Source organism: Perca fluviatilis, chromosome 1 (assembly GCF_010015445.1).
Source record: "Perca fluviatilis chromosome 1, GENO_Pfluv_1.0, whole genome shotgun sequence".
NCBI lineage: Eukaryota > Metazoa > Chordata > Actinopteri > Perciformes > Percidae > Perca > Perca fluviatilis.
Window position 1 is genome coordinate 18,727,207 of NC_053112.1, and position 25,132 is coordinate 18,752,338.

General features: G+C 41.0%; 3 protein-coding genes across 8 annotated transcripts; 1 reads left to right on the forward strand and 2 right to left on the reverse strand.

Moving 5' to 3' along the window:
* Positions 1-193: 193 nt before the first annotated feature.
* Positions 194-9,315, reverse strand: LOC120563090 (protein Niban 2-like). Of its 5 annotated transcripts, none has more exons than XM_039807172.1 (12): positions 9,078-9,315; positions 7,305-7,432; positions 7,105-7,230; positions 6,808-6,922; positions 6,511-6,672; positions 6,283-6,398; positions 4,645-4,749; positions 2,887-3,054; positions 2,213-2,329; positions 1,983-2,081; positions 1,795-1,906; positions 194-1,604 (listed from the first exon to the last, which is right to left on the reverse strand). In XM_039807172.1, exons 2-12 carry the CDS (start codon positions 7,413-7,415, stop codon positions 1,315-1,317), a joined length of 1,521 nt encoding a protein of 506 aa, XP_039663106.1. In that variant the 5' UTR covers positions 7,416-7,432; positions 9,078-9,315; the 3' UTR covers positions 194-1,314. The 5 variants fall into 5 exon arrangements, with proteins under 5 accessions (XP_039663106.1, XP_039663073.1, XP_039663084.1 ...); XM_039807139.1 differs by lacking the exon at positions 9,078-9,315 and adding an exon at positions 8,916-9,034; XM_039807150.1 differs by lacking the exon at positions 9,078-9,315 and adding an exon at positions 8,323-8,804.
* Positions 9,316-11,410: 2,095 nt separating this feature from the next.
* Positions 11,411-15,881, forward strand: LOC120559651 (nuclear factor 7, brain-like). Its single transcript, XM_039801549.1, has 7 exons — positions 11,411-11,730; positions 13,578-13,673; positions 13,801-14,037; positions 14,128-14,150; positions 14,247-14,359; positions 14,451-14,668; positions 15,121-15,881. Exons 1-7 carry the CDS (start codon positions 11,506-11,508, stop codon positions 15,811-15,813), a joined length of 1,605 nt encoding a protein of 534 aa, XP_039657483.1. The 5' UTR covers positions 11,411-11,505; the 3' UTR covers positions 15,814-15,881.
* Positions 15,882-16,362: 481 nt separating this feature from the next.
* Positions 16,363-24,785, reverse strand: LOC120559642 (long-chain fatty acid transport protein 1-like). 2 transcript variants are annotated; one of them, XM_039801535.1, is made up of 14 exons: positions 24,557-24,785; positions 24,291-24,468; positions 24,000-24,138; positions 23,586-23,841; positions 22,932-23,099; positions 22,226-22,295; positions 21,882-21,973; positions 18,905-19,014; positions 18,583-18,789; positions 18,373-18,496; positions 17,702-17,839; positions 16,882-17,046; positions 16,633-16,779; positions 16,363-16,554 (listed from the first exon to the last, which is right to left on the reverse strand). In XM_039801535.1, the coding sequence occupies exons 2-14, from the start codon at positions 24,458-24,460 to the stop codon at positions 16,397-16,399; spliced, it is 1,944 nt and encodes a 647-aa protein (XP_039657469.1). In that variant the 5' UTR covers positions 24,461-24,468; positions 24,557-24,785; the 3' UTR covers positions 16,363-16,396. The 2 variants fall into 2 exon arrangements, with proteins under 2 accessions (XP_039657469.1, XP_039657460.1); XM_039801526.1 differs by having other exon boundaries at positions 16,363-16,779.
* Positions 24,786-25,132: the final 347 nt, after the last annotated feature.

Here is a 25,132-nt window from a genome sequence, read left to right on the forward strand (position 1 = left end):
TTTATTTACAACAGTGGTTCCCAATCTATTTGGCTTGTGGAAGCAAAACTGTCTACTTATGACCCCTTGTGACAATAAGCGTAAGCAGTTCAACCAAATAATTATAATGTATTATTCTCAGATTGTTTAATATATGCAGGGTTTTAGAGGCCTTAAGAAGTAAAAAAAACAAATATGCAGCTTTGCAACATCATAGGTTAGATGGACAATTTACTCATTTACATGAAATGCATAGCTATATCAAAGCTTTTCAAACTTGACTTCGGAAATACGAATCACAATTTTTTAGTACTCAAAGTAAATTCTTCAAAATGCTTGTTTTGTCTGACCAACAGTCTCAAATCCAAATATGTCAATTTCTTTATGAAGTAAGGCAAAAGTATTAGATTATCAAAATAGTCGCTGATTTATTTTCTGTCCATTGACTTGATTAATCGTTTCACCTTTAATATAACTATAAAACACATACAGTAGCAGAAGTACAGAGAGGTTATCAGGTTATAAATGATGATTAATGGTTTAAAGCTGCAGTTGGTTACTTTGATAAGAATAAGTTTTTGTCCTATTTGATAAAACTCTCACCATATGCTGACAGAAGTACATGAGACAGATAATCTCTGGAAATGTCCCTCGACCTGCCTCCTCCATCCTAATGGCATTTGCAAGAACAACAAACTAGAGCTGAGGAGTCGCTTGTCAATGATTGCTTGTGACCTACGATCAAACTGTCAAACTAGGCAGCACTGATCAAATATGAATCAAGATTCTGTTACTGCATTGACTATTTCTCATCCTCAAATGTTTTCAGGAACAGATTTCAGTGTACTATACAGTACTGTCACCATGTTGAAAACAGTAAAGCCAAAACCAAGCCAAGCCTGCCGGAGCAAACTTTATTTTACAGCTAATCAGTAACTATGCAATGCAGTAACAGAATCTTAATTAACCTTTGATCAGTGCTGGCTAGTTTTACAGTTTGATCAGAGTTGACGAGATGTCTCCTCGACTCTGATTGGTTGTTTTCCGAGGTGGCAGAGAAACGTGATTTTTTTTTTTCACAGATTATCTGACTCATGTAGTACTGTCAGGACATAGTTACAGTTTGAGCAAATATGACAAAAAGTTATTTTTTATGAAAGTTACAAACTGAACCTTTCAATGCCTGTCGATTAGTCTGAACCAGTTTCAACATATACTATAGCTGTATAGCTTTCTATTTGAGTTATATATCTTTGTTGTGGAAAATGCAAATAGAATACCGATGACATGATCTACTACTACACTTTCACTTTGTGGTGTTCTTCTACAGTTCATTCATGGATCAATGAGATGGATGTATTCTCCTGCATCAAGCATTGAGGGTGTGTGGTTTACAGAGTTTTCTGAGTCGGCCAAAGTGTCGTCCTGGTCATACACGGTGCTTGGTGTGAGTGTTTCAGATCCAGAGGTGGAGCCTTCAGGGGTTTGGCAAATGCTCTGCTGGCAGTCACCAAGAGGCAGCAGCTTGTGGTACACTGGCTCAGAGAAACTAGAGCTGGAGCTGCAGGGGTTCCTGGGACTGACAGGGAGAGGCATGAACTGCTGTGGCAGGGAGTGCCTCATCACTGCAGGAAAAAAAACAAAAAACATCTTAAAATGTAGCAAACAAGCAGCCCAAATTAAAAAGGTTCAAAGTAACAAGACTGAAGAGTTATGGTTTTTCAAATGGGGGTGAACATTCACTGCATTCATCTAACCTATCAACTGTTTTGATCCAGCCAGTAACTAAAAGAAATCCCTCCTCACACACTGTACCTGACTGGATGTAAGAGGTCAGGTTGTCTCTTAGGATGAAGTGGAAGATGGTGTCAGGGTGAATGAAGAGGGCCTGCTCGGAGTGCACCATGGCATAGTAACAAGACAGATCCTAAAATTAAGAGGAGTTAAATAAAGACCACATAAAGAAGACAAACACACACCAATAAAAATATAAAGACACGCACCTGCTCACCCACACCATGTGTAAATGCTGGCAGTGTTATCTGTAGGACCACCTCCAGAATTATTTGAGATCGAAGGGCCAACAGTTCTGTATCCAGATGCTGTGTTTGTTTTCATTGTGTGTGTGTGTGTGTGTGTGTGAGACAGAGACAGGAGCAGATGGACAAATGTGTGATTTAAGTGACATGAATAACAGAAGTGGGTTTTTCCCAAGTCTGCCCCTGCTACACACCTTGACCACTTTCTCTTTGATCCTACACAGCACCTCTGTGAGCTGGGAAGAGTTAAAAGAGAAACACGGATATCGAGAGAGCAACCTCCGGAACATCACAGCACACATATCAACCACCTGGAAGAGAAAGAAGAGTGAAAGGGATATTAGAGAAGGCATGCTACGTTTTTACTATTCTGTAACTTAAACCTACATTGTGTAATTTTTTTTGTTGATTCTTAGCAAAAACCCCTTTTGTTCTTTCACAAATATGTACTCATTCATGTGTAATTACTAACCAACTAATCAGCGACTTGCTCGAATGACGGCAGCCATGTAGCGCCTCCATCTTTCAAATACATTAGCCAAAGAGGCACATCCCTCCGCATTTCGCCCTCTTACACCTATTGGCACCGTGACAAATGGGGGGAGATTACTCGCCAGGGAAGCGAAAAAGAGAATTAAAACGACAACGCGACAGGCAAAGCAACAAGACCAAAGTTAATATTGGAGTGGCTAGAACAGCTGCATGTGAACGATGGAGAGAGCTCATTTCGGGTTCGGCCACCGTAGGAGGAAGAGCTAGAAAGTAATATTCAGTTGGTTGTCATATACAATTTCATCACTAAATGGGAGAAATTCTTACACAATGTAGCTTTAACTTACTGGATACACAAACATGTCTGTTGAATTACTTCGTAGAGAGCGTTCTGAGCTTTGAGTAACAAAGGCCTCCAGGTTCCACTGTGGACTCCCCATGTCTCCTGGAGCCAAGTTTGCCCCTCTGAGCTCAACTCCAGCTTGTCCAGGCATTGCCACATCCTGGCATCGTCTGGTCCGTGGCTGCTCAGAGGCGTCAGCACCTACAACAAAAAAACATCTTATGTACAGTGCCATCACAAAAGCATTAAACCGCCTTTGAATTTTTCAGCACGATGTATTGTGAATGAGCTGCCAGTTTACATTGGAGTCTAGCGCAAAAATGCGGAATAGATGATACAGTAAAAGCCACACTGGTTTAATTAAAGATGGTTGATGCGATATCCACGTGTATTTTCGTACATTACTTATAATAATTATTCATATTGCAAATGAAACATTACATGAGCTTCAATTAAAATATGTCATGCCTCAGGCCTCGTAAAACACTTCACATTCCCTCACCTAATTACACAACTGCATAGCTGCCAGTCAAATAAAGAAGTGGGCTAAAGAAGGTATAAAATCAAAAACACCTCTCCTGTTGCCTGTGGGAGATTTTGATCAAAGATCCTGCTTTTGCTGTTGCTTGAAAATCTTCAGCTAACACCTTTAGGTCCAGAACAGAGATTCACACAAAATGAAGGAAGTCTATTTGTGACAGCTAATCACATGTAACGGCCGTAGTGCCTTTGTGTGAACATGAGATGTCGGCAGTTCAACCAAGGAGTGATTTTTCTTTTTAATATTATTTTATTTGAAGGATTTAGAAGGGCCTAAACAGCTGGGAGTTTTTAATTTCTTCTTCTTCTTCTTCTTCTTCTTCTTCTTCTTCGTATTATTATTATTATTATTATTATTATTATTATTATTATTATTATTATTATTCTCTTTCTTATTATTATACTTCATATCAATTTGGGACCCCTCAGATTTTAATTTAGGCCCATGCATGGGTCCTGACGTCCAAGTCTGGAACAGCCGGTTTAGAACATTTAATCAGCAACATCAACATTATCGTCTCAGAAGGTGTCGAAAAAAGGACATTTTTGCCAAATGAACCTCTTTTTTGATATCCTTAACTGATGTGCTTTTTGATCCCAGGTCTATGATGTCATCACATGTCTCCAGGAAGTATTGCCAGGTAGAAGCAAATCCATCATAGACGGGTGTGGCCACTTCCTGCAGAGTACAGTCCAGCCTTGGGATGATTGTGTGTTGGAGGGAGTGTAACATCGGCTCACACATGTCCTCTTAGGTAAGAAGCAGTAAAAAGGATGAAGATGGAGAACACAGTCTCATTTGACATCCTCTGTCTTCACAGACACAAACATACACACACACACAGACACAAACATACACACACACACACACACACACACACACACACACACACACACACACACACACACACACACACACACACACACACACACACACACAAAAAAAAAAAAAAAAGATCGTGTGAGCGATGTGGTCCTGCAGCAGACTGGCCTGTTGCAGTCCTGCAGAGATCTGTTTCTCCACATTCAAACGATAAAATGACAACTCCTCCTTCAAGGCCGCCATGGCAGCTTTTACCTGATGCTTTGCTGTCCTGTAGACCTCAGACAGCAGCTGACGGGCATGCATAAATATACATATACTCGAGGTTAAGAGAAAAACACATGAGATGCATTCGTCCATTGGTTTTTACCTATGTATGCTTAAGCCTAGGTGTATTGTATACATAATATTTGTCCTTTTTCACTCACTCTGAGCCAGGCAGTCCTCCTCCTGCTGCGATGTGCAATAATCCTGGGAAATACTTGCTCCTTGAGGTAGGACATCACTTCTTCCATAACCATGCTTACCAACACCTGGAGGGAAAAGAGAGACAGAAAAAGTAGAAAGATAAAAGAGACATATTACAACAAGGCTCAGATGGAATTACTGGAATTGTTGGGTCTTTGTAAATTATTGAGTGTGGTCTAGACCTACTCTATCTGCAAAGTGTCTTGAGATAACTCTTATAATTTGATACTATAAATAAAATTGAATTGAATTAGATGATAGAAGTGAAGGAAGAAAACAACAGTACACTTATACAGGACATCATACAACACAAAAGGGTGAACATACCTTTTGGTTAAACATTAAAGGTCTCATATTGTTAAAAAGTGAGATTTCCATGTCTTTTTTTAGCAGGACGAGGTGCTAAATAAATACTGTGAAAGTATCAAAATGCTCTATCCACAGAGAAATGCACACAGCCCGTATTCAGAAACTGTGCCTTAGAACGAGCAGTCAGGACTTTGGTACGATTGTGATGTCACAACTACAGTATTTAAAGGTAGGAAGTGCCGCTACAGTGCCGTTAGAGTCATTCCCTGGCTGCAATGAAGGTGCAGAGACTGAAGACCCGTAAACGCTGACCAATCAGAACAGACTGGGCCTTTTTGGGGGGGGCATGAACACGCCGACGTTAGCTTATTCACTCAGTAACAAAGTAAGAATGTCGATACATACCCTTCCTCATTGCGTGCGGTGTACGGGCCTGTCTGACGGCTCCAGCATTAGCTTAGCCCAGCACAGATCCTGCAGGTAACTGGTTCCAACTAGCCTACTGCTCCGAATTGTGAGAAAGTGACAAAAGGCCATACATGTGCCTTTACATTTGTATATGTTGTTAGAGTTGGGTAGTACAACAGCGTCAGCAACATGAGACACAGCCATCTTCTATCCGTAAACAAACCGGGAACTATATTCTCAGACAGGCTTGCTGCGAGCATATCACTCCGCCCAAGTACTATATTCTTCCGCCTGAGAATATAGTTCCCGGTTTGTTTAGGGTAAGAAGATGGCTGTGTCTCATATTACGTTGTTTTATGTACACGCTGTGACTCTACAAATCACAACATGTAAATAGGAACATGTTGGCGTTATTTTGTCACTTATTCGGAGCAGTAGGATTACTGGAACCATTCACCTGCCTGTTCTGTGATGGGCTGATACCGCTGGAGACGTCAGACAGCTTTACAGCACGCACAGAGAGGAGAAGGGTATGTATCGACTTGTCTAACTCTGGGGGTTACGGTGAATAAGCTAAATTCCCAATAAGTCGGCGTGTTCCTTTTAAAGAGAAAGGCGCTACAACAGAGCGTTTCAGACAGAGGGTGAATACAGGTATATAGAGACGGCGAGCATGAGAAAAATTATTCCAAACATTGAAGCATGTAATTCATGTTCTAATAGAAACCCCAAATACAAATATGAACCAGAAAATTAGCATAATATGGGATCTTTAAGGCAAACAGAAACAAGCATCGTTTGAAATGGACAGAGAAATGAGAGGAGGAGGATTTATGGAAGGCAAAGAGGTTTAGAGGACATCCTGTCTCAGTATTGCTCACCTCCTCCCAATCGCCCACTGGATATACCTCTGTTTGACAGTTTCCTCTGAGCTTCTTCAAGGAAGACACAGCATCTAGGAAGGCCCTAGATTCTGGTGAATCTTCACACCAGAGTGCTAACAGACCATCAAGGGAAAGGATGGGAAAAGAATAACTTGACAAGAAGGCATCGAAGCGTGTTGAATTTTGTCTGGCTTATGATTGGGAACAGTAGAAGAAGAACTATACCAGAGCTCTGATGTTGTGTTGCAGCTCGCAGTATGTTCGCCCAGCGTGTCTGTTCCTGGTGTGATCCAGTGGCCAGACACACTGGGGCACTGTAAGGGTGCTGCATGAAGACAGGAAATGTGGTGGGGCAATCCCAACACGCCAGTTTACCACCTGATTTACCTGCAGCATGCATGCACTACATAAGCTCAGACATGAAGACACATTTTTAGTTTGTTTGAATAAAATGGAACAATAACAAAAATGCATACAGACTGCCTATAGACAGTAAATGGCAGCTGTAGTCTAAAGGCATACCTTTGATGTGTTGGCACATGTCATCCACTAACTCACAATGGTCCTGTATGGAGGTGCAGATATGACAGCCAGAAAGCACCAACTCTGTCTTACACCCCCAACCACCTTCAAATACCTGGAGCACGCACACACACACACACACACACACACACACACACACACACACACACACACACACACACACACACACACACACACACACACACACACACACACAGATCAGTGTGCAGATCAGGTTTCAGTAGAAGAAGCAGATGTAGGTCAGGGAGCAGATGGCTCCTGAATTTCTGTTTGTACCTGTTTAGAATCACGACTCTCGACTGTAAAAGTGTTGGTGACCAGTAGGTGGCGATGTGTCCAGATCCCATCCATGTATTGAGGAAAAGTACCCTCCAACACAAACTCACCATGTGCAACAACTTTCTGGAGCACAGAATCAGTTTGTTAAAAATCTCTAAAAATGTGATTAAAATATTAAATAATTTAGATTTTCTCACAGGATGCTGAATCAGAGGGCGCGGTTCACTGGGCTCCATGTGTTTGTTTCTCATGTGGGTCAGTAGATTTGAGCTGAGATGACATCGATAGAGAGGAGCCAACATCTCCATGATGTCAGCAATGTGCTCTGTTCATTTACAGAAGGAAAGATTTTGATTTTAGCTATTTATTACCTTATATTAAGTTTGGGTAAAACATTAAGGTCCTGAATAAATGAGTGGAGAAATGATGCCACCAAATTGAACCCCCTTTAAAGAATTTGGTGTTTGACAGCACTCTACACCACAAAGGAATAAGGGGTCACGCAATAGAGATCACTTCCGGATCACACAATTTGCGTCAGTTGAAAATATCGAAATTGGATGAAAAGCCCGTTATCCGTTTTTTCCATTTTTCATATGAGCACAAAATCGGATATTGTAAAAAGGAGTCGTTATCCGTTTTTTTATTTGGATTTTGGAAACAAGTATTGAGAAAACAAGTCATTTTGGGCTTTTTGGGGTTTTATTTTGAAAAACAAATCACGAATCATACACGGATTATGGGAATAGGTGAAGTTTCCCATTTGTCACCTATCTGTATGTTACCTCAGTGACAGTTCATACACAGTTGATGTGGGCGCCTAAGCAACAGGTATTGTATTCATTTGCCGATTGAATGAGTGTGCGTGTCCGCACGCACATAGGTGTTTGGTAAATAGCGGCATTCTCTGCTACTGAGCATGAATGGACAGAAAGGACAGACGAAGGACAGAAAGAGTGAGGTTAAAGGTGTACAAGTCACAAAGAGAGAGATAAGATTACTACATATTATTGTGTAAGAAATAATACATAATTTTCAAGTTCCAAAACACTGACCGACTATTCCAAAACCAACAACATTTTCGTAACATCTCAACATCCGTCAGTAATTGGGAGGCTAGATGAAATTTGGATATAGATTGGTCCAATAAACAGAACTCCCTGCTTAATGTAACTGATTGTCAAAAAAAATGTTTATCCCCATTTCTAAGCTTACCTGAGATGTACCTCTGTTCTTTGGAGTTTAGGTGACATGTGAGCTTCCCTCCCATTCTCTTTCCTCTTGTCTCTGTCCTGTTATCTTGTTGCAATTGTTTGTCCTCACCCTTTTGATCACTCTTTCTCCACCTCTTCCTTTACTTACACGTCATTTCATTGTGGTGGACTCAACAAAACCGATTTATGTTGACAGTCAATACTTGAGACAAACCTGGCATAACAACAACTAACGCCACCAATTCCCTCATATTCTTGTTGATGTGCAGCATGTTAAACAATGGAATCAGGACAAGGAACTGTACTTCTGAACTTCCTGAATTGAAAAGAAATGATGAATATAGTCACGTGTATTAACACTGACTTAAGAAAAAATTGAGGAATGCTGAAAGAGGAGACGGGGGATTTCTAGTACTTCATCCTCTCAACACTTTGGACTCAAGCCACAAAATCTCAATCAGCCGTTGCAATCGAGCAAACTGATGACAGCGCTGTGCAGTTGAGAGGGAAAATCATGTGCTACAACGAAATAATTACTTTTGAGAGCACTACAGTGAAGCTTTTAACTTCCCCAAACATAGCCAGTGTCATTACCTTCACTGTCTCTAAAACTCTTCATGTCAGAGGAGGGAGAGAGAGGTGTCAGGATTATCGGAGCAGAGGAGGACAGCCAGCAGACAGAGAGAAACATGAAGCAGAGAGCTCTTCAAAACCATTACAGAAAATACATGCAAATGCACGTGCAGAGACAGCTACCGTATAGCGTGATGTGTTTTATCTCGTCTCAGCCAGTGTAGTCTATATCGCCGACATTTAATTTCCGGGATTGTTCAGGTGTCGCCGAAAATTCCACCGGATGTCCCTCATTTTGTTTTCTGTTGCACGTCCCACAACCTTTGAACGTATACATGTTCCACCAAAATAAGTTCCTTCCCGAGGCTATATTTAAGAGGCACAGTTGCTCTGTCCGGCGATCAAGCCCATTGCTATTGGTTTAAAGAAATCCCAATAAACCAGAGCATGTTTTTCTCCCATCCCGGAATGCTGTGTGGACTAGCCAGACCCTCCTCTGCAGCGCTGTGGAGGAAGGTCTGGCAATGCGAGAATACAGCCAGTGCACTGGCTGTATTTTCGCATTGCCAGACCTTCCTCCACAGTGCTGCTCAGGTGTGTGGCTAAATCTGTATAATGTATGATAATGGCGGTTTGCATGTGCACATGCACACAACCATGCATTCATAGTAGCACCCGTTTAAACAGAGACTACGTCTATACATAATGACAATTAAACCTTAATGAGACTGTGAAAGAAAGATGTGAAGCCATGTTCACGCATATCAGTATCAGTATAGATGTGATTTTATACCTTATCTCTTTGATTAACACTTAAATGGATTAAACCCAGAAAAATACAATGGAATTTTCTTATTATTTTTTTTATTTCTTAGTTATTTTTTTCAAGTAACCACACAGTTTTTAAATGATGAGCATCTACCAAGCAGTATAGATGTATGTTAACAGTACACTTCAATCTGCATGAATGTTTCTCTGTTTAATGGGATTCTTTGCTAATTTTAAAGCTTTGTGTCATCTTAGTCTGGGCAGTGTGTGCAGATGAACGGTATTGGTGTTAGTGCCAAATATCGTTTTTTTGCCCACACTTCCCACACTGCCATTGCACAGAGCTAGTTTAAAATTGGAAAAGTACCCCTTTAAGTGAAATAAAATACAATACAATGTTTGTATAAAACTACTGAAAAAAGCAGTTTTTTGTAAAAAAAAAATAAAATAAAATAAAAATGTAAGCAGTACAACCTGAACATTTCTACCAATTGGTAGAGCATGTTTCTGAAAAAGTATTACAAAATCATCTGACTTTTGTTTTGTTTTTTTGGGGTTAATAATTTATATAATTCTGTCAGATTAGCCCTCTAAAACTAAACTAAATTAAAAAAGAAAATGTAATTGCTTGTGAGAGCTTCTTCACAAACACAACACATTCTAAGGGTGATTTTTCTGTTCCTAACCTCTTGGAAGAAAACCACCTGTAAAGGCCTGGTTCGAAAAACCACAGTGCACCAGGTAATTTAGTTTGGGCCTAGCATACTTTTACAGAGTGCTAGCAAATTTTTCAACAATATCACAGCTCATAATGTGCAACGAGAACATGATAATGGTGCATGGACATACTGTATACTTATTATGGTCATGTCTGTCTGCCTTTAGATGTGAAATATAGGAACATTTGTAGACATTATTTATGACATGGCATCACAGTAATATCACTGTTAGTCTTTCTACTAATCTGTTATACATTTTTGTGTGAGACAGCAAAGGTTGAGACACTAAATGTGTTAATAGTAACACATTTACAGTAGTGTATTCACAAAGCCACATATAGACCATGTACCACCTTGAGAATAAACAGATTAGCATTCATTTCACTTCAGAGCATCTGATTGCATAAAATATGATTCACCTGTCAGGGCTCATCTGGTCTACATGTTCTCTGGATCTGAGCAGCTCAAACTATTAAAGGCCAGTGAAACTGGATACATTCACTCAGGCCTGACATGCAGTACATGAAGTGCTACTGTTTTTCTCCAATCCAAAAATTCAAAACTTGATGCATGTGAATTTTATCAAAGAAGAAATTGCCACTTCACAAAAGTAAATTACAAAATGACATCAGAGCCCAATCACACCTTATTTTTGCTTGAAAAATATGCTATTCAAAGAAAGAAGTACTATACTGTACCTCTATGGGGAGGGGGATATGTGAAGTAGTTAAAGTAACAAGCAAAGGCACAGGAATGAAGTTGGCCTTGGGATGTGAGAATGTACCATAACTCACAGGGCCATGAAAGTCTAACTGAAAGTACAAGAGTGATGTATGGCTACATCTGGTGTAGGCACTTGGCTAAATTTCAAGTTTGAGAAGAGTGTGTAAGCAGATCTACTGTAACTTCAGTGCCTCTCATGCTCCTCTCACTCTCGCCTCTCATGGAGCATCAATCATGACTGTATGGCAAACACCGATACCTAAGCACACAAACACACTACTCCTCCCCCCTTTTTATGCCCTCCCATGTTCCCACTTTTCATCTGTTTCATACAAACCCACTGATTTAGTCGGACTCGAACAACACTGGTGTCAAATCTGGAGACCACCAGCGTCCCCTCCATGAGCTGCCAGCCCTACCTCCCCGTCTTCCTTCACCAAGCCGAGGCAGAAGACCTCACCTCGACACCCCGGTCAGTTGACTCTCCTGAGCGGTGTGAGGAACATGAAGAGAGCCTGTCTATGTTCTGTTTGGATGACCTGGAGCCTTTATGTGAACAATGTGCAGCTGTGAGCCACGCAGGACACAGGGTTTACCTCCTGACTGAGGCTGCAACTGACTGCAAGGTAGGACTCTGCAACTACGACATTTTGAAACATCAATTTACAACTGATGTAATTATTTGAGCCCTTGAGAAAAGTACGACTTCAAAGCTGGGCGAGAATAAATAAACATAACATAATGTGTAGTTTAGGGAACGTTAGATCAGTATAAATGGATAACTGTTTATTTTCCATCTTCAAATCGCTGCTTCTCCTTGTACTTTACTTGTATTTGTAATATTTGACATTGTTTTCTTGCTATTTTTACTTAAGTAAAAAGCAACTTTTTTTGCTTTCAACTGTTGTTTGTCAATTTGTCCTTTTGTCGTGAACATTTCAACCAAAAGGATTTTCCCTCCTCAAATTGTTTTGATTTAATGTTTAGAGGCCTTAATGACTACAGTATTTTACAAGAAAATATGCACTATTAGAGAAAAGACAGGACAAATTAGCATATTTTTGTGTAGAGGAATTTGTTTTTTAATATTTCCTATCAAATGAATCATCTTGTGAACTTTGAGATTTATCTTTCGACAACTTTGAGGGAGCCACTAAAGTGAAAGTCCTGAAAAAGGCTTCCTTTTCCTCCAATGAAAGCAATAAAGCATAATGCTGAAGGATTCGATACAGAGCAGCTGGCAGGAACTCACTGTTTTCCTCAAGGACACTTCAGCAGGGCAGAGGATTGTCAACAAGAGGGCGCCCTGCTGCAAGAAAGCCAAACAAAGCCAAACAAAGGGTATCATATCTGCACCTATTACATTAACGATGGCAATTACAATGTGTGTGGTTGTTTAGATTTACAAAAACAACAGTTTGGTGTTGACCTGCACACCACCTGCAACCTGCTGCCATCATGGACAACACACACACACATACACATACACATACACTAAAATGCTAAGACTAACCTGAGAGCTGGTGGATTATGTTAATTCCTGTGAAGTCAGTTTATTGTAATTTTTAAATATTACTAATTTATGAAAGGTCCTTTATTATAATCATTTTCAGGTTCAGCTTTATTGTATTTTGGGTTTCTACTAGAACATGTTTACATGCTTTAATTTTCAAAAAACATAATTTTTCTCATAGTGTCTTTTTGAATATACCTGTATTCCCCCTCTGTTGAAACACTCGGTTTTAGCGAGTCTGCTCTGATTGGTTAGCATTTCTAGGTCTTCCTGCGGTCTTGGAGTCTCTGCACTATCATTGCGGCCGGGGAATGACTGTAACAGCACTGTAGCAGCAGTTTCTACCTATATATATATATATAGTTGTGACATCACAACCATACGGAATTCCTCATGGCTCATTTAAAGGCACACTTTCCGAATACAGACCCTATTATTGTGTTATTATTATAACCTGTTTTCTTCTTTAGTGGTACAGAGTTTGGACATCACATAATTTGCAGAGTTTCTGCAGTGTTCAACTGCAGTGTTTCAAGTTTTTAAAACCTGTTTAATACCATAGACAATTGAATTTAAAACCGTTTCATAGTCATACCGATAAACATATGATGGAAAACTAGCAAGGACATAAAGCCTACTATTATTTACAATTATTTTATAAGTAGCTACATGAATTTATTGATATATATATATATATATATATATATATATATATATATATATATATATATATATATATTTTTTTATTTATTTATTTTAAAGTACTCATTGTACAGAATGGCCCCTGTCATTTGTCAAATAAGTATACTTTACTTAAGTACACTACAAGTAATGTTACATACCATAAGTAGAGTACTTGAGTAAATGTACTTACTACTACTTGTTTTTGGCTATCCTTTGATGGTTGCATCAGATACTAATGGAGCATTGTTTTAAAGTAATTCTCCCTTTGGCCCTTAGGAGGAGCTCAGGACATCACTAAATGTACTGAAGAAGAAGATGATCTCCTTTGAGGTAGTCACACAGACCTGCCAACATGTATCCAGACATAACCAGGTAGAGCTGTTACTAAAAAAAAAAACATTATAAAAGTTCAGATGCATTACAAACTTTATGATTGGTTCCCTGCTTTATGACCTTCTCTTCTTTCCTTGCACGTTCCTTGCTTTTCTGTTCTTCCCAGGGTGAGGCCAAACTCACAGAAGAGCACATAAAGAATGATTTTGAGAGTCTTCACCAGTTTTTGAGAGAGGAGGAAGCAGCCAGGTTACTCGTGCTCAGGGAGGAATGGGAGGAGAAGAAGAGAGGGGCAGAAGAAGAGATAGACAGAATGAATCGGATGATAAAATCTCTGGAAGAAAAGATCCAACTGGTTGAAGAGGAGCTAGATGCAGGTGGAGACGGGGTTGGATTTTTAGAGGTAACATCAATCAAATGTTACATAATTAGACAATGAATGGGAACAGGTGCTTGTATTTGAAACAGTTACCATGCAAACTTTTTTTTACAGCACTACCAAGACACGATGAGTAGGTATGTGACCTTTCTGGGTGTTTTTTCACACAAAAGCAGACATACATGCGAATGCTACTGTATAACTGTCTGCATGTTCATGTCTATTTACTGCAGCACACGTCACAGGGAGCCACAGAAGGTTTGCAGACCTCTAATAGATGTAGCCAAACACCTGGGTAACCTCCAGTATGCCGAGTGGGAGAAGATGAAACACATCGCCCCGTACAGTCAGTTACTTTCTATACATCCATGCACTTCCTGTTCCCTCCCTCCCTGCTCCCTCCTTCTGTACCCTCTGATCCCCATTATATCTTCCAGCTCCAGTGACCCTGGACCCCAGGACAGCTGGCCAGTCTCTGAGGGTGTCTCCTGGGTTAAACAGCTTCCATATTAACCCTGGACCCTCACACGGGCTGGAACAGAGTCTGGATCTTGCTGTCCCTATCCCATGCGATAACCCTGAACGTTTCCACCCTTCTTCCCGCATCCTTGCGAGAGAGGGCTTTGAATCAGGACTGCACTGTTGGGATATTGCGGTACTTACATACTGTGTGTACTAGAGCCTGAGTATATAATTATTTATTAATACTGGCTTAGAAAATAGTTTCAGTATACATGATTCATAGGCTGCTTTTTCACTTTCTGGAAGCAAGTTTAGTCATTACACACTGTCACTGATAGTAAAAGTAATGTTCAATATCCATTCTTATCTGGCACAGTAAAAACCACATCTGGAGGATCCTTGCCAAAAATGTGCATTATGCCATAAATGTTTGTCAAAATGATGTGTTTATGTAAACCCAAATAGCCCATGCCATGATTTGGTTTACTTAAAAATATTGCTAGTGTCAGTCTCAAGAATCCAGTATCAGTTCTAGTAGCATCAAGTATACACACACCCTGAGATACGTTTCTGAGATGCCAGCATATGAAGTCTCCCTTCCATCCACCCTGTTTGTCTAATCTTTATCTCTATTGATTTCAACAGGTTGGTGCCACCAACAATTGGACCATCGGTGTGGCTGCTCAGTCAGTGTCCAGAAAGGCAGAGTTTGAGGTCTGTCCAGAGGCAGGACTCTGGTGCATCAGCCTGCGAGAAGGCGAGTACCGAGCCCTAACCGCTCCCGCTCAGACACTAAACTCACACCAGCTCAGCAGGGTCAGTGTGAGGCTGGACTGGGATGAAGGGACCCTGGATTTCACGGACGCTGATTCTGAAACACATCTTTTCACGTTTAGACATCGCTTTACTGAAAAGATGTACCCATTCTTTGAGAGCACAGCGTTGTGTGGGGGCTTTGCTGTGTTGGCAAAGAGAGTGAACATCTGCGTGGGGTCAGATTACGTCCCCGTGGAGGACACTGCTATCACTGAGGAGGATCAGGTAATGAAAAGTGAATCTTGCACTGAGGGAGACATTAATGCTTCATCAACCAAAACCAACAGCAAGATATCAGAGTGCGGACGTCTGACGGAAGACAAAAAAATTACGATTTGTTCTGTAAGAGAGGAGAAGAAAACAATACCTCAGAGATGCAGCACGAAGGACCAGCTCATTAAAACAAAACCCGCTGGAAAGGAAAAGACAAACGACAACAAAACTGCTGCCAAAAAACAGAGCAGCAAGCCAAAGCTCAATGTGACCTATCATGTTTCACTGAACAGAGCTCAACAACAATGAACGTGAATGACAAACAAATCATAACGTGTTTAGTCCTATGAGCAAATACTTAGCATGCTAACACTGAAATAAGATGGGGAACATGGTGACGTTTAGCTTAAAGCACCGAAAACAACCGCTGTGCCCAAGTACAGCCGCTAGACTCTAGAGTCTTGTATTAAATACTTCTAATTCAAGAATTGATAAGATTGGATTTTGTTTCTAAGCAGTGTGATGAAAAAATATATTTGCTGTGTGCTCATCAGTATTTAAATCCTCTGATATTGTATTACATCCCAACAACAAAGGCTAATAACGTGAGTTTTACTTGAAATTGAAAGCTGAGTTTTAGCTCCATTTGTTCTGTTTTGTTTCTTTTGTTTTAGACGATGAATGTAAAACTCTTCATAGTGTCTTCTGTTCAAATGCAATGCAAGAAAAAGATGCATTAAATGTGTTAAATAATATAAAGTTTATTTCATTGATAAAAAAAAAAAAACAGCATCACAATCATATTTCCACATCAGTATTTTGAAATGTATTTGTCCTTGGAAACCCATCTGTCTCTTCCCCCTTGAAATATACAGTCCTGTCTAATCCTGCCTCATAGACACACTCTCCCCTCCATGATGGCATTATATAGTTCATCAGTAACAGCCTCGTAACGCCCAGCACGACTGTCCAGAAAATAAATCTTTTCACTTGTGTCTTGTGGCTTGTATCCTTCCCTCTGCAGCCGTGTCTTCTGGATTTTGAAAGTACCTGAGGACAAAAGTGGAAAGTTCATGTGTGACTTTTTGAGTGTGTGTGTGTGCGTGCGTGTTTGTGTGACTGTCTCACCTGTCGTGTCAACAGATGGCATGAGTCGCAGGAAGACGGGGCGTGCGTAGGAAGGCAGGGCTTTCTTTACAGCGATCAAGAACGCATCGAGGTCAAACTGGCCTCCTGTGTGAGCTACTGCTGCCATACCGGCCTTCCCCTCCACACCTGCACACGAACAGACAGGTGAGGTTAATAAACAGAAGACACATTAAGCCCTTAATCTTTAGTCTTTGTTTGCCCGTCCTGCCTGTCTCGTCTCATGTCTACCTGGAACAGAAGCTCCATAGACGGCAACAACAGTGTGTCCCAGCAGGCGGCTGAGGACTCCCTCCACCTCTGTGGTGGAAACGTTCTCCCCTCGCCAACGAAACGTGTCGCCGCTGCGGTCCCTGAAATACAAGTAGCCGTATTCATCCATCACCAGCATGTCGCCTGAGAGACAGAGATAGACAGACAGAACCATAAATGATAACAATCATCATCATCATCCATGGATGGGATCATAGAGTAAAGGACAAAGACAAAGGTAAAGTCTGTAGTGATGATGACTCACCAGTACAGTTTTGACTTTGATCTGATATGATGGTGATTCACAGTGTTGTTTGTAAATGAGGCAATCATAGACAGAGAAATTAAATATACATTTTCTAATGATGACTCATTGTAGTTTGCTTTACTGAAGTAAAACATAGTGTATCCTGTGGACAAAGCATACATTATGTTTTACTTCAGTAAAGCTATGCAATGCTCTCAGTGTGTCTGTGGGTGTTTGTTTCTACTGCTGTCCTGAGTTCATTTCAAGGGTTAAATAAAGTGTAGCCTCTCTATTTGTTGTTGGGTTTTTTTACTCAAAGGGAGCTGAAACATATTCCAGCATGTATTGGGGGAAAGGTGAGAAGCACGATGGGCAAGTTCCCAGCCTGTCATCACAGACAGTGAATCACTAACATTCACATTTTAATTCAAAGTTTCCAATCCAGCTGTCTTGTACTGCATGTCTTCAGACTGTGGGAGTAAACATGTATGAACCCAGACAGTCAATCATCATTATTCTGACTGTATTCTAAAGAAACACAATGAAACACACCTGAGACATAAGCAGAGTCTCCCATCTTAAAGACATTGTGAGCTATTTTCTGATTGGTGGAATCCTTATCAGCGTAGCCATCAAATCTCCTCAATGGATCAGTGTGGTTGATGCGTCCCACTAACATACCTGGCTCACCTGCAGAGACAGAGAGAAAAATGGGGGGAGAGAAAAGAGAACATTTTGATACATTTGTAAAAGTGTTATTCTGTCTGTGTGTGTGTGTGTGTGTGTGAGAGGGTAAGATATTAACACAATAGATCAAACTACACTCACCTAAATGATTATTAGGAACACCATACTAATACCGTGTTTGACCCCCTTTGCCCCTTGTGTGTGTGTGTGTGTGTGTGTGTGTGTGTGTGTGTGTGTGTGTGTGTGTGTGTGTGTGTGTGACAGCTATTGCGCAGATGTGGGTACTTGGTCTGATGTGGGTGTTTGGGGCCTTCCTGTTTCACGAGGGCACTACAGCAGTAGCATACATCTTCACTATCCTCAACAGCATGCAGGGAGCGCTGGTCTTCATCATGCACTGCCTACTGTCTAAACAGGTAGGGTACAGTAGCTCTGTGTGTGTGTGTGTGTGTGTGTGTGTGTGTGTGTGTGTGTGTGTGTGTGTGTGTGTGTGTGTGTGTGTGTGTGTGTGTGTGTGTGTGTGTATGTGTTCTCACCAGGCAGACAGGGTACACAGAGTCCCTGTGAATCCCTGAACAGATCTCCGTTCTTCTGTACCCTGATCAGTCTGATGGGGTAAAAGTTGGGCAAGATTCGACTGTTGAAGCCACACGCCCCCACCTGGACATGTGAGACATGTGCATGACACAGGATGCAGTGATGAAAATGTGTCACCCTACCTTGAAGTTATTTAAAACAACACACACCTTCCCGTCTATGTTCAGCAGGCTGCAGTTGCACTCTGTGGCACAAAATTCCCCAACTCGTCGGATTCTGAATCTCTGGACAAAGTCTTCCCACACAGAAGAGCGGAGGCCGTTTCCAATGGCAACACGCACCCGGTGATGTGCCTCGGATGAACGGACCGGCTGGGCCAACAGGTAACGACAAATCTCACCTATGTATTGAATTACCTGGACAAAAAAAAGAGAGATTAGTCAGTTTTGGTTCAAGAGAATCACTTGCGCAAGTGGCCTGCAGCTGAATACTCCTCATTGTTAACAGGATTTGGTGGCAGTGTGTACTCACAGTGCACTTGTGTTTGACACAGTCATCCCAGAAGCGACTGGCTGAGAACTTCCTTCTGACTACAACAGTCAAACCAAAGAGCAGACACTGGCCGACACCCATGATGGTACCTGTAAACATTCATATGTTCAGAGCATATACGCACACAAGGAAAGACATTGACAATAGTCAACTGTTTTTCTTTCCTAAAGCTTAACAGTACTAGCCAGACGTGTATCATTGATCTATGGAAGCAAAATACATCACAATAATGGGTGTTTCAAATCAATGATATTATACACCAGGGATATAAGTATGGAGGAAATATTTATTCATAATTCAAATTGAAAGTCCAAAGAGAAATTGAAAGTCCAAAGAGAAAACAAAGCCAGATCAAATTAAAAATATAATTTTTTTTTTAATTTTACATTTGGCTTTGGCTTTTGAATTTAATATTTGGCTTTTGAATTTCAATTTAACATTGGCTTTTAATTTTAATTTAATATTTGGCTTTTGAATTTCAATTTAACATTGGCTTTTAATTTTTATTTAATATTTGGCTTTTGAATTTCAATTTAACATTGGATTTTCATTTGGATTTAATATTTGGCTTTTGAATTTCCATTTAACATTGCCTTTTCGTTTGGACTTGACACATGTCAATGTAAATGAGGAGGCGTGGCCCAAAGGCTGGTGGGAGGGTCTGAAACGAAAGGGGTGCAGAGGCACCTTATGAGCAGCAGGGGGAGCTTACTGCTGGGGAGCATCTGTCTGCAGCTTCACCACCTTGGCCAGGCTTGGCCTCTTATTTCACATGATAGAAAATGATGATGTAGGCTAAACACAAACGACATTTCATGCAACAACCGTGAAGTTTTCATGTAGTTACTATAATTGGGCCCATGTTAGTGAGGACTAGATTAGGACTGTATTTAAAGCTGATTCTGGTTTCCAACTTCGCCCCAGATGTGTCTGTTTAAAACACGGACTCAGACAACTTCTCTCTTTTGATGTTATATTTAATTAAGCAACAGTAGAAACATGGGTGTGGGTAGCTCTGCTTACGTGTGTTTGTGTGTGGTCAGATCTCGAGGACACACACACACACAATCTCAAATGCGTAGTCAGTCATCGTCCGAACTGCGACCTCTCCTTTTTCTTTCTCTCACTTCTTTCTCTGGGTGGTGAGCGCGGTGTGAGGTGCGTGTCCGCGCTATTCTCCAACATGTACTCACAACAATCACTCCTGATTGACGGCCTTTTGTACAGCCCGTGTAGGCTACTTTTTCAGACTTCCAGCTAACTAACTAAATAGCATATGGAAATTATAAAAAAGCAATCGATTCTATAATCTAGATCGGGAGTTTGCCGTACTAGCAACAGCAAACAACTGGGAACTTTTTACAATTTTCATCTGCTATTCCACTAAATTCACTATTGAGACGTTTTTATGCGATAAATTAACTGTGTAGAGTTTGAATATGGGCAGTTTTACAAACGTTGATGGCCAACTGCACATTTTCTCCGATGTCGTCAGAAGCTTCAGTCTGACGGGACAGCCAGCTGGTGGCGGCCGGGATCGCCTCCCTGCTGGCCGGCCAGTGATGCTCACAGACAACGCTGTTAGCTGGAAGTCTGAAAAAGTAGCCTACACGGGCTGTACAAAAGGCCGTCAATCAGGAGTGATTGTTGCGAGTAGGCTACGTGTTGGAGAATAGCGCGGACACGCACATCACGCGCACCACCCAGAGAAAAATGTGAGAGAAAGAAAAAGGAGAGGTCGCAGTTCGGACGATGACTGACTACCCGGTTGAGATTGTGTGCGTGTGTGTCCTCGAGATCTGACCACACACAAACACACGTAGCAGAGCTACCCACACCCATGTTTCTACTGTTGCTTAATTAAATTAAACATCAAAAGAGAGAAGTTGTCTGAGTATGTGTTTTAAACAGACACACCTGGGGCGAAGTTGGAAACCAGAATCTGCTTTAAATACAGTCCTAATCTAGTCCTCACTAACATGGGCCCAATTATAGTAACTACATGAAAACGTCACGGTTGTTGCATGAAATGTCGTTTGTGTTTAGCCTACATCATCATTTTCTATCATGTGAAATAAGAGGCCAAGCCTGGCCAAGGTGGTGAAGCTGCAGACGCTCCCCAACAGTCTGCTCCCCCTGCTGTTCATAAGGTGCCTCTGCACCCCTTTCGTTTCAGACCCTCCCACCAGCCTTTGGGCCACGCCTACTCATTTACATTGACATGTGTCAAGTCCAAACGAAAAGGCAATGTTAAATGGAAATTCAAAAGCCAAATATTAAATCCAAATGAAAATCCAATGTTAAATTGAAATTCAAAAGCCAAATATTAAATGAAAATGAAAAGCCAATGTTAAATTGAAATTCAACAGCCAAATATTAAATGAAAATTAAAAGCCAATGTTAAATTGAAATTCAAAAGCCAAATATTAAATTCAAAAGCCAAAGCCAAATGGAAAATTAAAAAAATAATAATAATATTTTTAATTTGATCTGGCTTTGTTTTTTCTTTGGACTTTCAATTTCTCTTTGGACTTTCAATTTGAATTATGAATAAATATTTCCTCCATATATAAGGACACAGTATATAAACTTCAAAACCAGCTACTGGTACTGGTATGGTTCAGTCAGAAAGAAGTAGTTAGAATCCTGGCACACAGATACTAATGTGTGGGTGATGGATGTGGTGATGTTTTCAGTAATGGCAGCAATATTATTACATCTTCTGAACTGTAAAGTTATTAGGTATGATTATGATCATTATAGTAGCACCATGGTATAATTGGTATGGTGTTATATTTGGAGAGGATAATACATGAGGGGTTTTGAAAAGCCACAATGATATAATGTAGGGAGTGAGCTAAATATGTCTCTGATTATGCAACAACAACATGTCTTCTTGTCGAAGACAGGAACAAAACGATTATGGCTGGGAGAGAGTGAATCGAGTGAGGCCTACCTGCAGAATGATACAAGGGAAGACAGTTGTAGATGATGTCATCATGACACAAGCCAAAGGAGTGGAAACCAAAGGCGGCGATGCGATAATACCTGACAAGAAAGATGGAATAAACTGATTGACATCCATCATCACCAGATCCTTATGGTCCTGATTTTAACTGATGCACTGCAGTTTGTTGATTCTGATGTCAACATTTTAAAGGCTTTTAATTATCCTTCATAGGTTGCTAAATTTCCCTGACCTCAGAGCATAAAAGTTACAATGACAAAATATAATTTTTTGATTCCTACATAAACTTAACAGTGCACCATCCGTTCAGATGAGATCACAGATAAACTCACCGACTGTGCACCACCACAGCTGCTTTCGGCATTCCTGTTGTACCCGAAGTGTAGATGTAGAAAAGTCTGTCTGCAGAGAGAGAGAGAGAGAGAGAGAGAGAGAAAGAGAGAGAGAAATACAGAGACAGAGAGAGAAGACAGAGACAGAAAACGTGAAAAGTGAGTTGTGTGTTGTGAGTTTCACATGTGTGGTATGCACCGGGCACCCCCATCATTCCTTAACATGTTTCTGTCAGTCTCCTTCCAAATCCTCAGTATTTTGAACAAGCAAAGACATGAAAACTATTAACTTAGGAATGTCATGTGACAACAAAGGTAAAAACAACACAGATAAGCAAATCAATGAGAGAAAAGTGCAATCTACACAGACATATCACCTTATAACTCAAAAGTGAAGTTTAGAGAGAAATTTAAATGTAATATACCAACGAAAAACTTAACTATATTTCAAAATGCACTTAAATGTTGCATGAGGTTCAGTATCTCTGAAGTGACTTTTTGTTGTGTGTGTGTGCTTATGCGCATGCTCTATCCAATACAAGAGAGAGTGAAATCTGGCAGCGAGCAGTACTCTCTGGCAGGCAAAGACTTGCTAAGGAAAATAAGGTGTTGCAATCAAAACTTTGTGATATGTAACCTAATAACATCATATGGCAACACAGTAATACCCCAAACCCCCATTGACAAGCACTCATTGGCGCCTTACCATTGAAGTTCTTCCTGAGTGTGTAGCGTGGTGGGTGTTTGGGCGAACGGTCCAGCAGGACATCCAGGCTCTGAATCTGGAGGCTGCGGAGCTTCTCTTCATCGTCCCGCACACCACTGCTGAACAAAACCATGTGGGGCTGCAGAGAGCCACTCACCTCTGACACCGCTAGGAGACAATCAGAAGTCACGTGTTACAAATGTGAACGCAAACTGCTGTGTGCGTACAGAGTAGGGCTGGGCGATACGGAGAAAATCAGATATCACGATATTCTTGTCCAAATACCTAGATATCGATATTGCGGCGATATTCTAGGGTTGACAATTGGTGCTTTAACAAAATATCTTCGCTCTTACATTTTAGATAAATAATCATCAGTAATGTGGACATAGTGTCTAAGTGGGGAAAAGTCAAATAATAGAACAGCTAGAACAGTCTGGTAAGTTGAGAAAAGTACATCACTTTACTGTAATGCAGCCTTTAAAACCAGTAAAAGACACCACTTATGTCATATCACGATATTACCATATCCAAAATGTAAGACGATATCTAGTCTCATATCACGATATCGATATAATATTGATATATTGCCCAGCCCTAGTACAGAGTAGCTCTATCAGTCGATATATCCAGCTTCCTACGACACGTTCCTACCTTCTCCCATCTCTGTCCCGAAAACCATTGCCCGAGCACCAGACACGCTGACACAGTGCAGTAACGAGTGTTGTCGAAGGTTGTGGTTGATGAGTGCAGCCTCTACGCCGACCATAGCCAGACCCAACCATAGAGCCACCATTAAAGGCTGGCTTTCCATGTACAAGGCCACCACATCTCCCTCAGCCCATCCCTGTGTCAGTGCCCAGTGAGCCACAGCATGGCTCCTCTTTTGCAGCTCCTTGAAACTCCAAACCTGAAATAAAATGAATAATTATGGAAATGCAGTAAGATTTGACAGTAATATGAGTGATTTGATCTGGGGGTCTGTGATTCTGTTTGATATCCCTTTCAGTGTATAGGTGCTGATGCTGTTGAAGCTGCATTTATTTGTAACCGTCGTTGAGTCCTCACCTCTCCTGTAGCCTCATAGATCAAAGCAGCTTTGTCTGGGTGCAGTTTCACCATCTGGCCAAACAGGGCAGGGATGGTGCTTCTATTTCGCAAATTGCGGTACATGGAAAACCTTATACGCAGGATGACGACCAGACACCTTTTAGATAGAGAGGAGTAGAAAAAGGAGGGAGGGATGAAAGAAAGTTAGAAATAGGTATGGAGAGTATGCAGCATGGAAGATATATAAGTGTCAAATAATGACAATGGGAGAAACTCGCACATACAAGCACATTCACACAAACTCCTTACATTAGGTCTCTTTTGATGGTGCGTAGAGCTACATGTATGAACTTCCAGGATCCCCTCCAGACCATGCAGAGCCCCAGCCCAGCCAACAGGCTGCAGAGCCAGGGGAGGGAGAGCAGGGTGACAGCCCCAAACACACCGAAGAACGCTGTGACACCACTCACCGCATGCATGGTGCTCTCTGTGGAGATACAAACAGTGACTTCATGCAAAACAAAAACAGAACAATCACAATACAAAGAAGCATGTTTCCGTGAGAGGAGGCTTACCTGTCCGAGAATTTCAATCTCGATTCAGCAAGAAATAAAGAAAACGTCAGCAAAGCTCCTCCTCAAGTCCAAAGATGTAGGCTATCGGTAAAGTTAACTTTTTTTTTCAGTCGAGCCACTGCCGCTTATAGCCTACTCGTGAGTTGTCAGAAGTCAGAAGGACAATACGTGATGAGCGGCAGCACGTACTGAAGCTGAACGCAGCGCAGCTTACAACATAAACTGCTGCGTCTGCTGCTCCCTGCGGTGTGATTCATCCCACCTACCCCCCCCCCTCCAGGGAGAACCACATGTCACGTCGTTTGATTTATTAAATCATAAATGTCTGATTTAATGGGAAACTATGAGCTGTACGTTTCCTGAGTAACATTCAGAATGCCACATATTGTAAATGGCTGTGGGGAATAAATAGCGAGAGTAGATTACAATGGATGAATACAAGTAAAAGAACTGCATTCAAAACAAGACGTTGTGTATCAAAAGTTAAAGTTATGTTATTATTATTAAGCTATTATTAAACGAGCAACATTTTAAAGCAGTTTGCAAATTCTTGGCAGTTCATCTCATTTTATAAGA

What these genes read in the sequence shown, in the direction of transcription:
- LOC120559651 (XM_039801549.1), top strand. Translation starts at nt 11,506, where the DNA reads ATGAGCTGCCAGCCCTACCTCCCCGTCTTCCTTCACCAAGCCGAGGCA. An exon ending in ACGGGGTTGGATTTTTAGAG is followed by an intron (nt 14,038 to 14,127) that starts GTAACATCAATC and finishes TTTTTTTTACAG; the next exon opens with CACTACCAAGACACGATGAG. An exon ending in TGCACTGTTGGGATATTGCG is followed by an intron (nt 14,669 to 15,120) that starts GTACTTACATAC and finishes TGATTTCAACAG; the next exon opens with GTTGGTGCCACCAACAATTG.
- LOC120559642 (XM_039801526.1), bottom strand. Translation starts at nt 24,460, where the DNA reads ATGCATGCGGTGAGTGGTGTCACAGCGTTCTTCGGTGTGTTTGGGGCT. An exon ending in TCTATGAGGCTACAGGAGAG is followed by an intron (nt 23,842 to 23,999) that starts GTGAGGACTCAA and finishes ATTTTATTTCAG; the next exon opens with GTTTGGAGTTTCAAGGAGCT. An exon ending in GCTGTGGTGGTGCACAGTCG is followed by an intron (nt 21,974 to 22,225) that starts GTGAGTTTATCT and finishes CTTTCTTGTCAG; the next exon opens with GTATTATCGCATCGCCGCCT.
- LOC120563090 (XM_039807139.1), bottom strand. Translation starts at nt 9,012, where the DNA reads ATGTTTCTCTCTGTCTGCTGGCTGTCCTCCTCTGCTCCGATAATCCTG. An exon ending in CATGTGCCAACACATCAAAG is followed by an intron (nt 6,673 to 6,807) that starts GTATGCCTTTAG and finishes TGCATGCTGCAG; the next exon opens with GTAAATCAGGTGGTAAACTG. An exon ending in CACATGGTGTGGGTGAGCAG is followed by an intron (nt 1,907 to 1,982) that starts GTGCGTGTCTTT and finishes TCTTAATTTTAG; the next exon opens with GATCTGTCTTGTTACTATGC.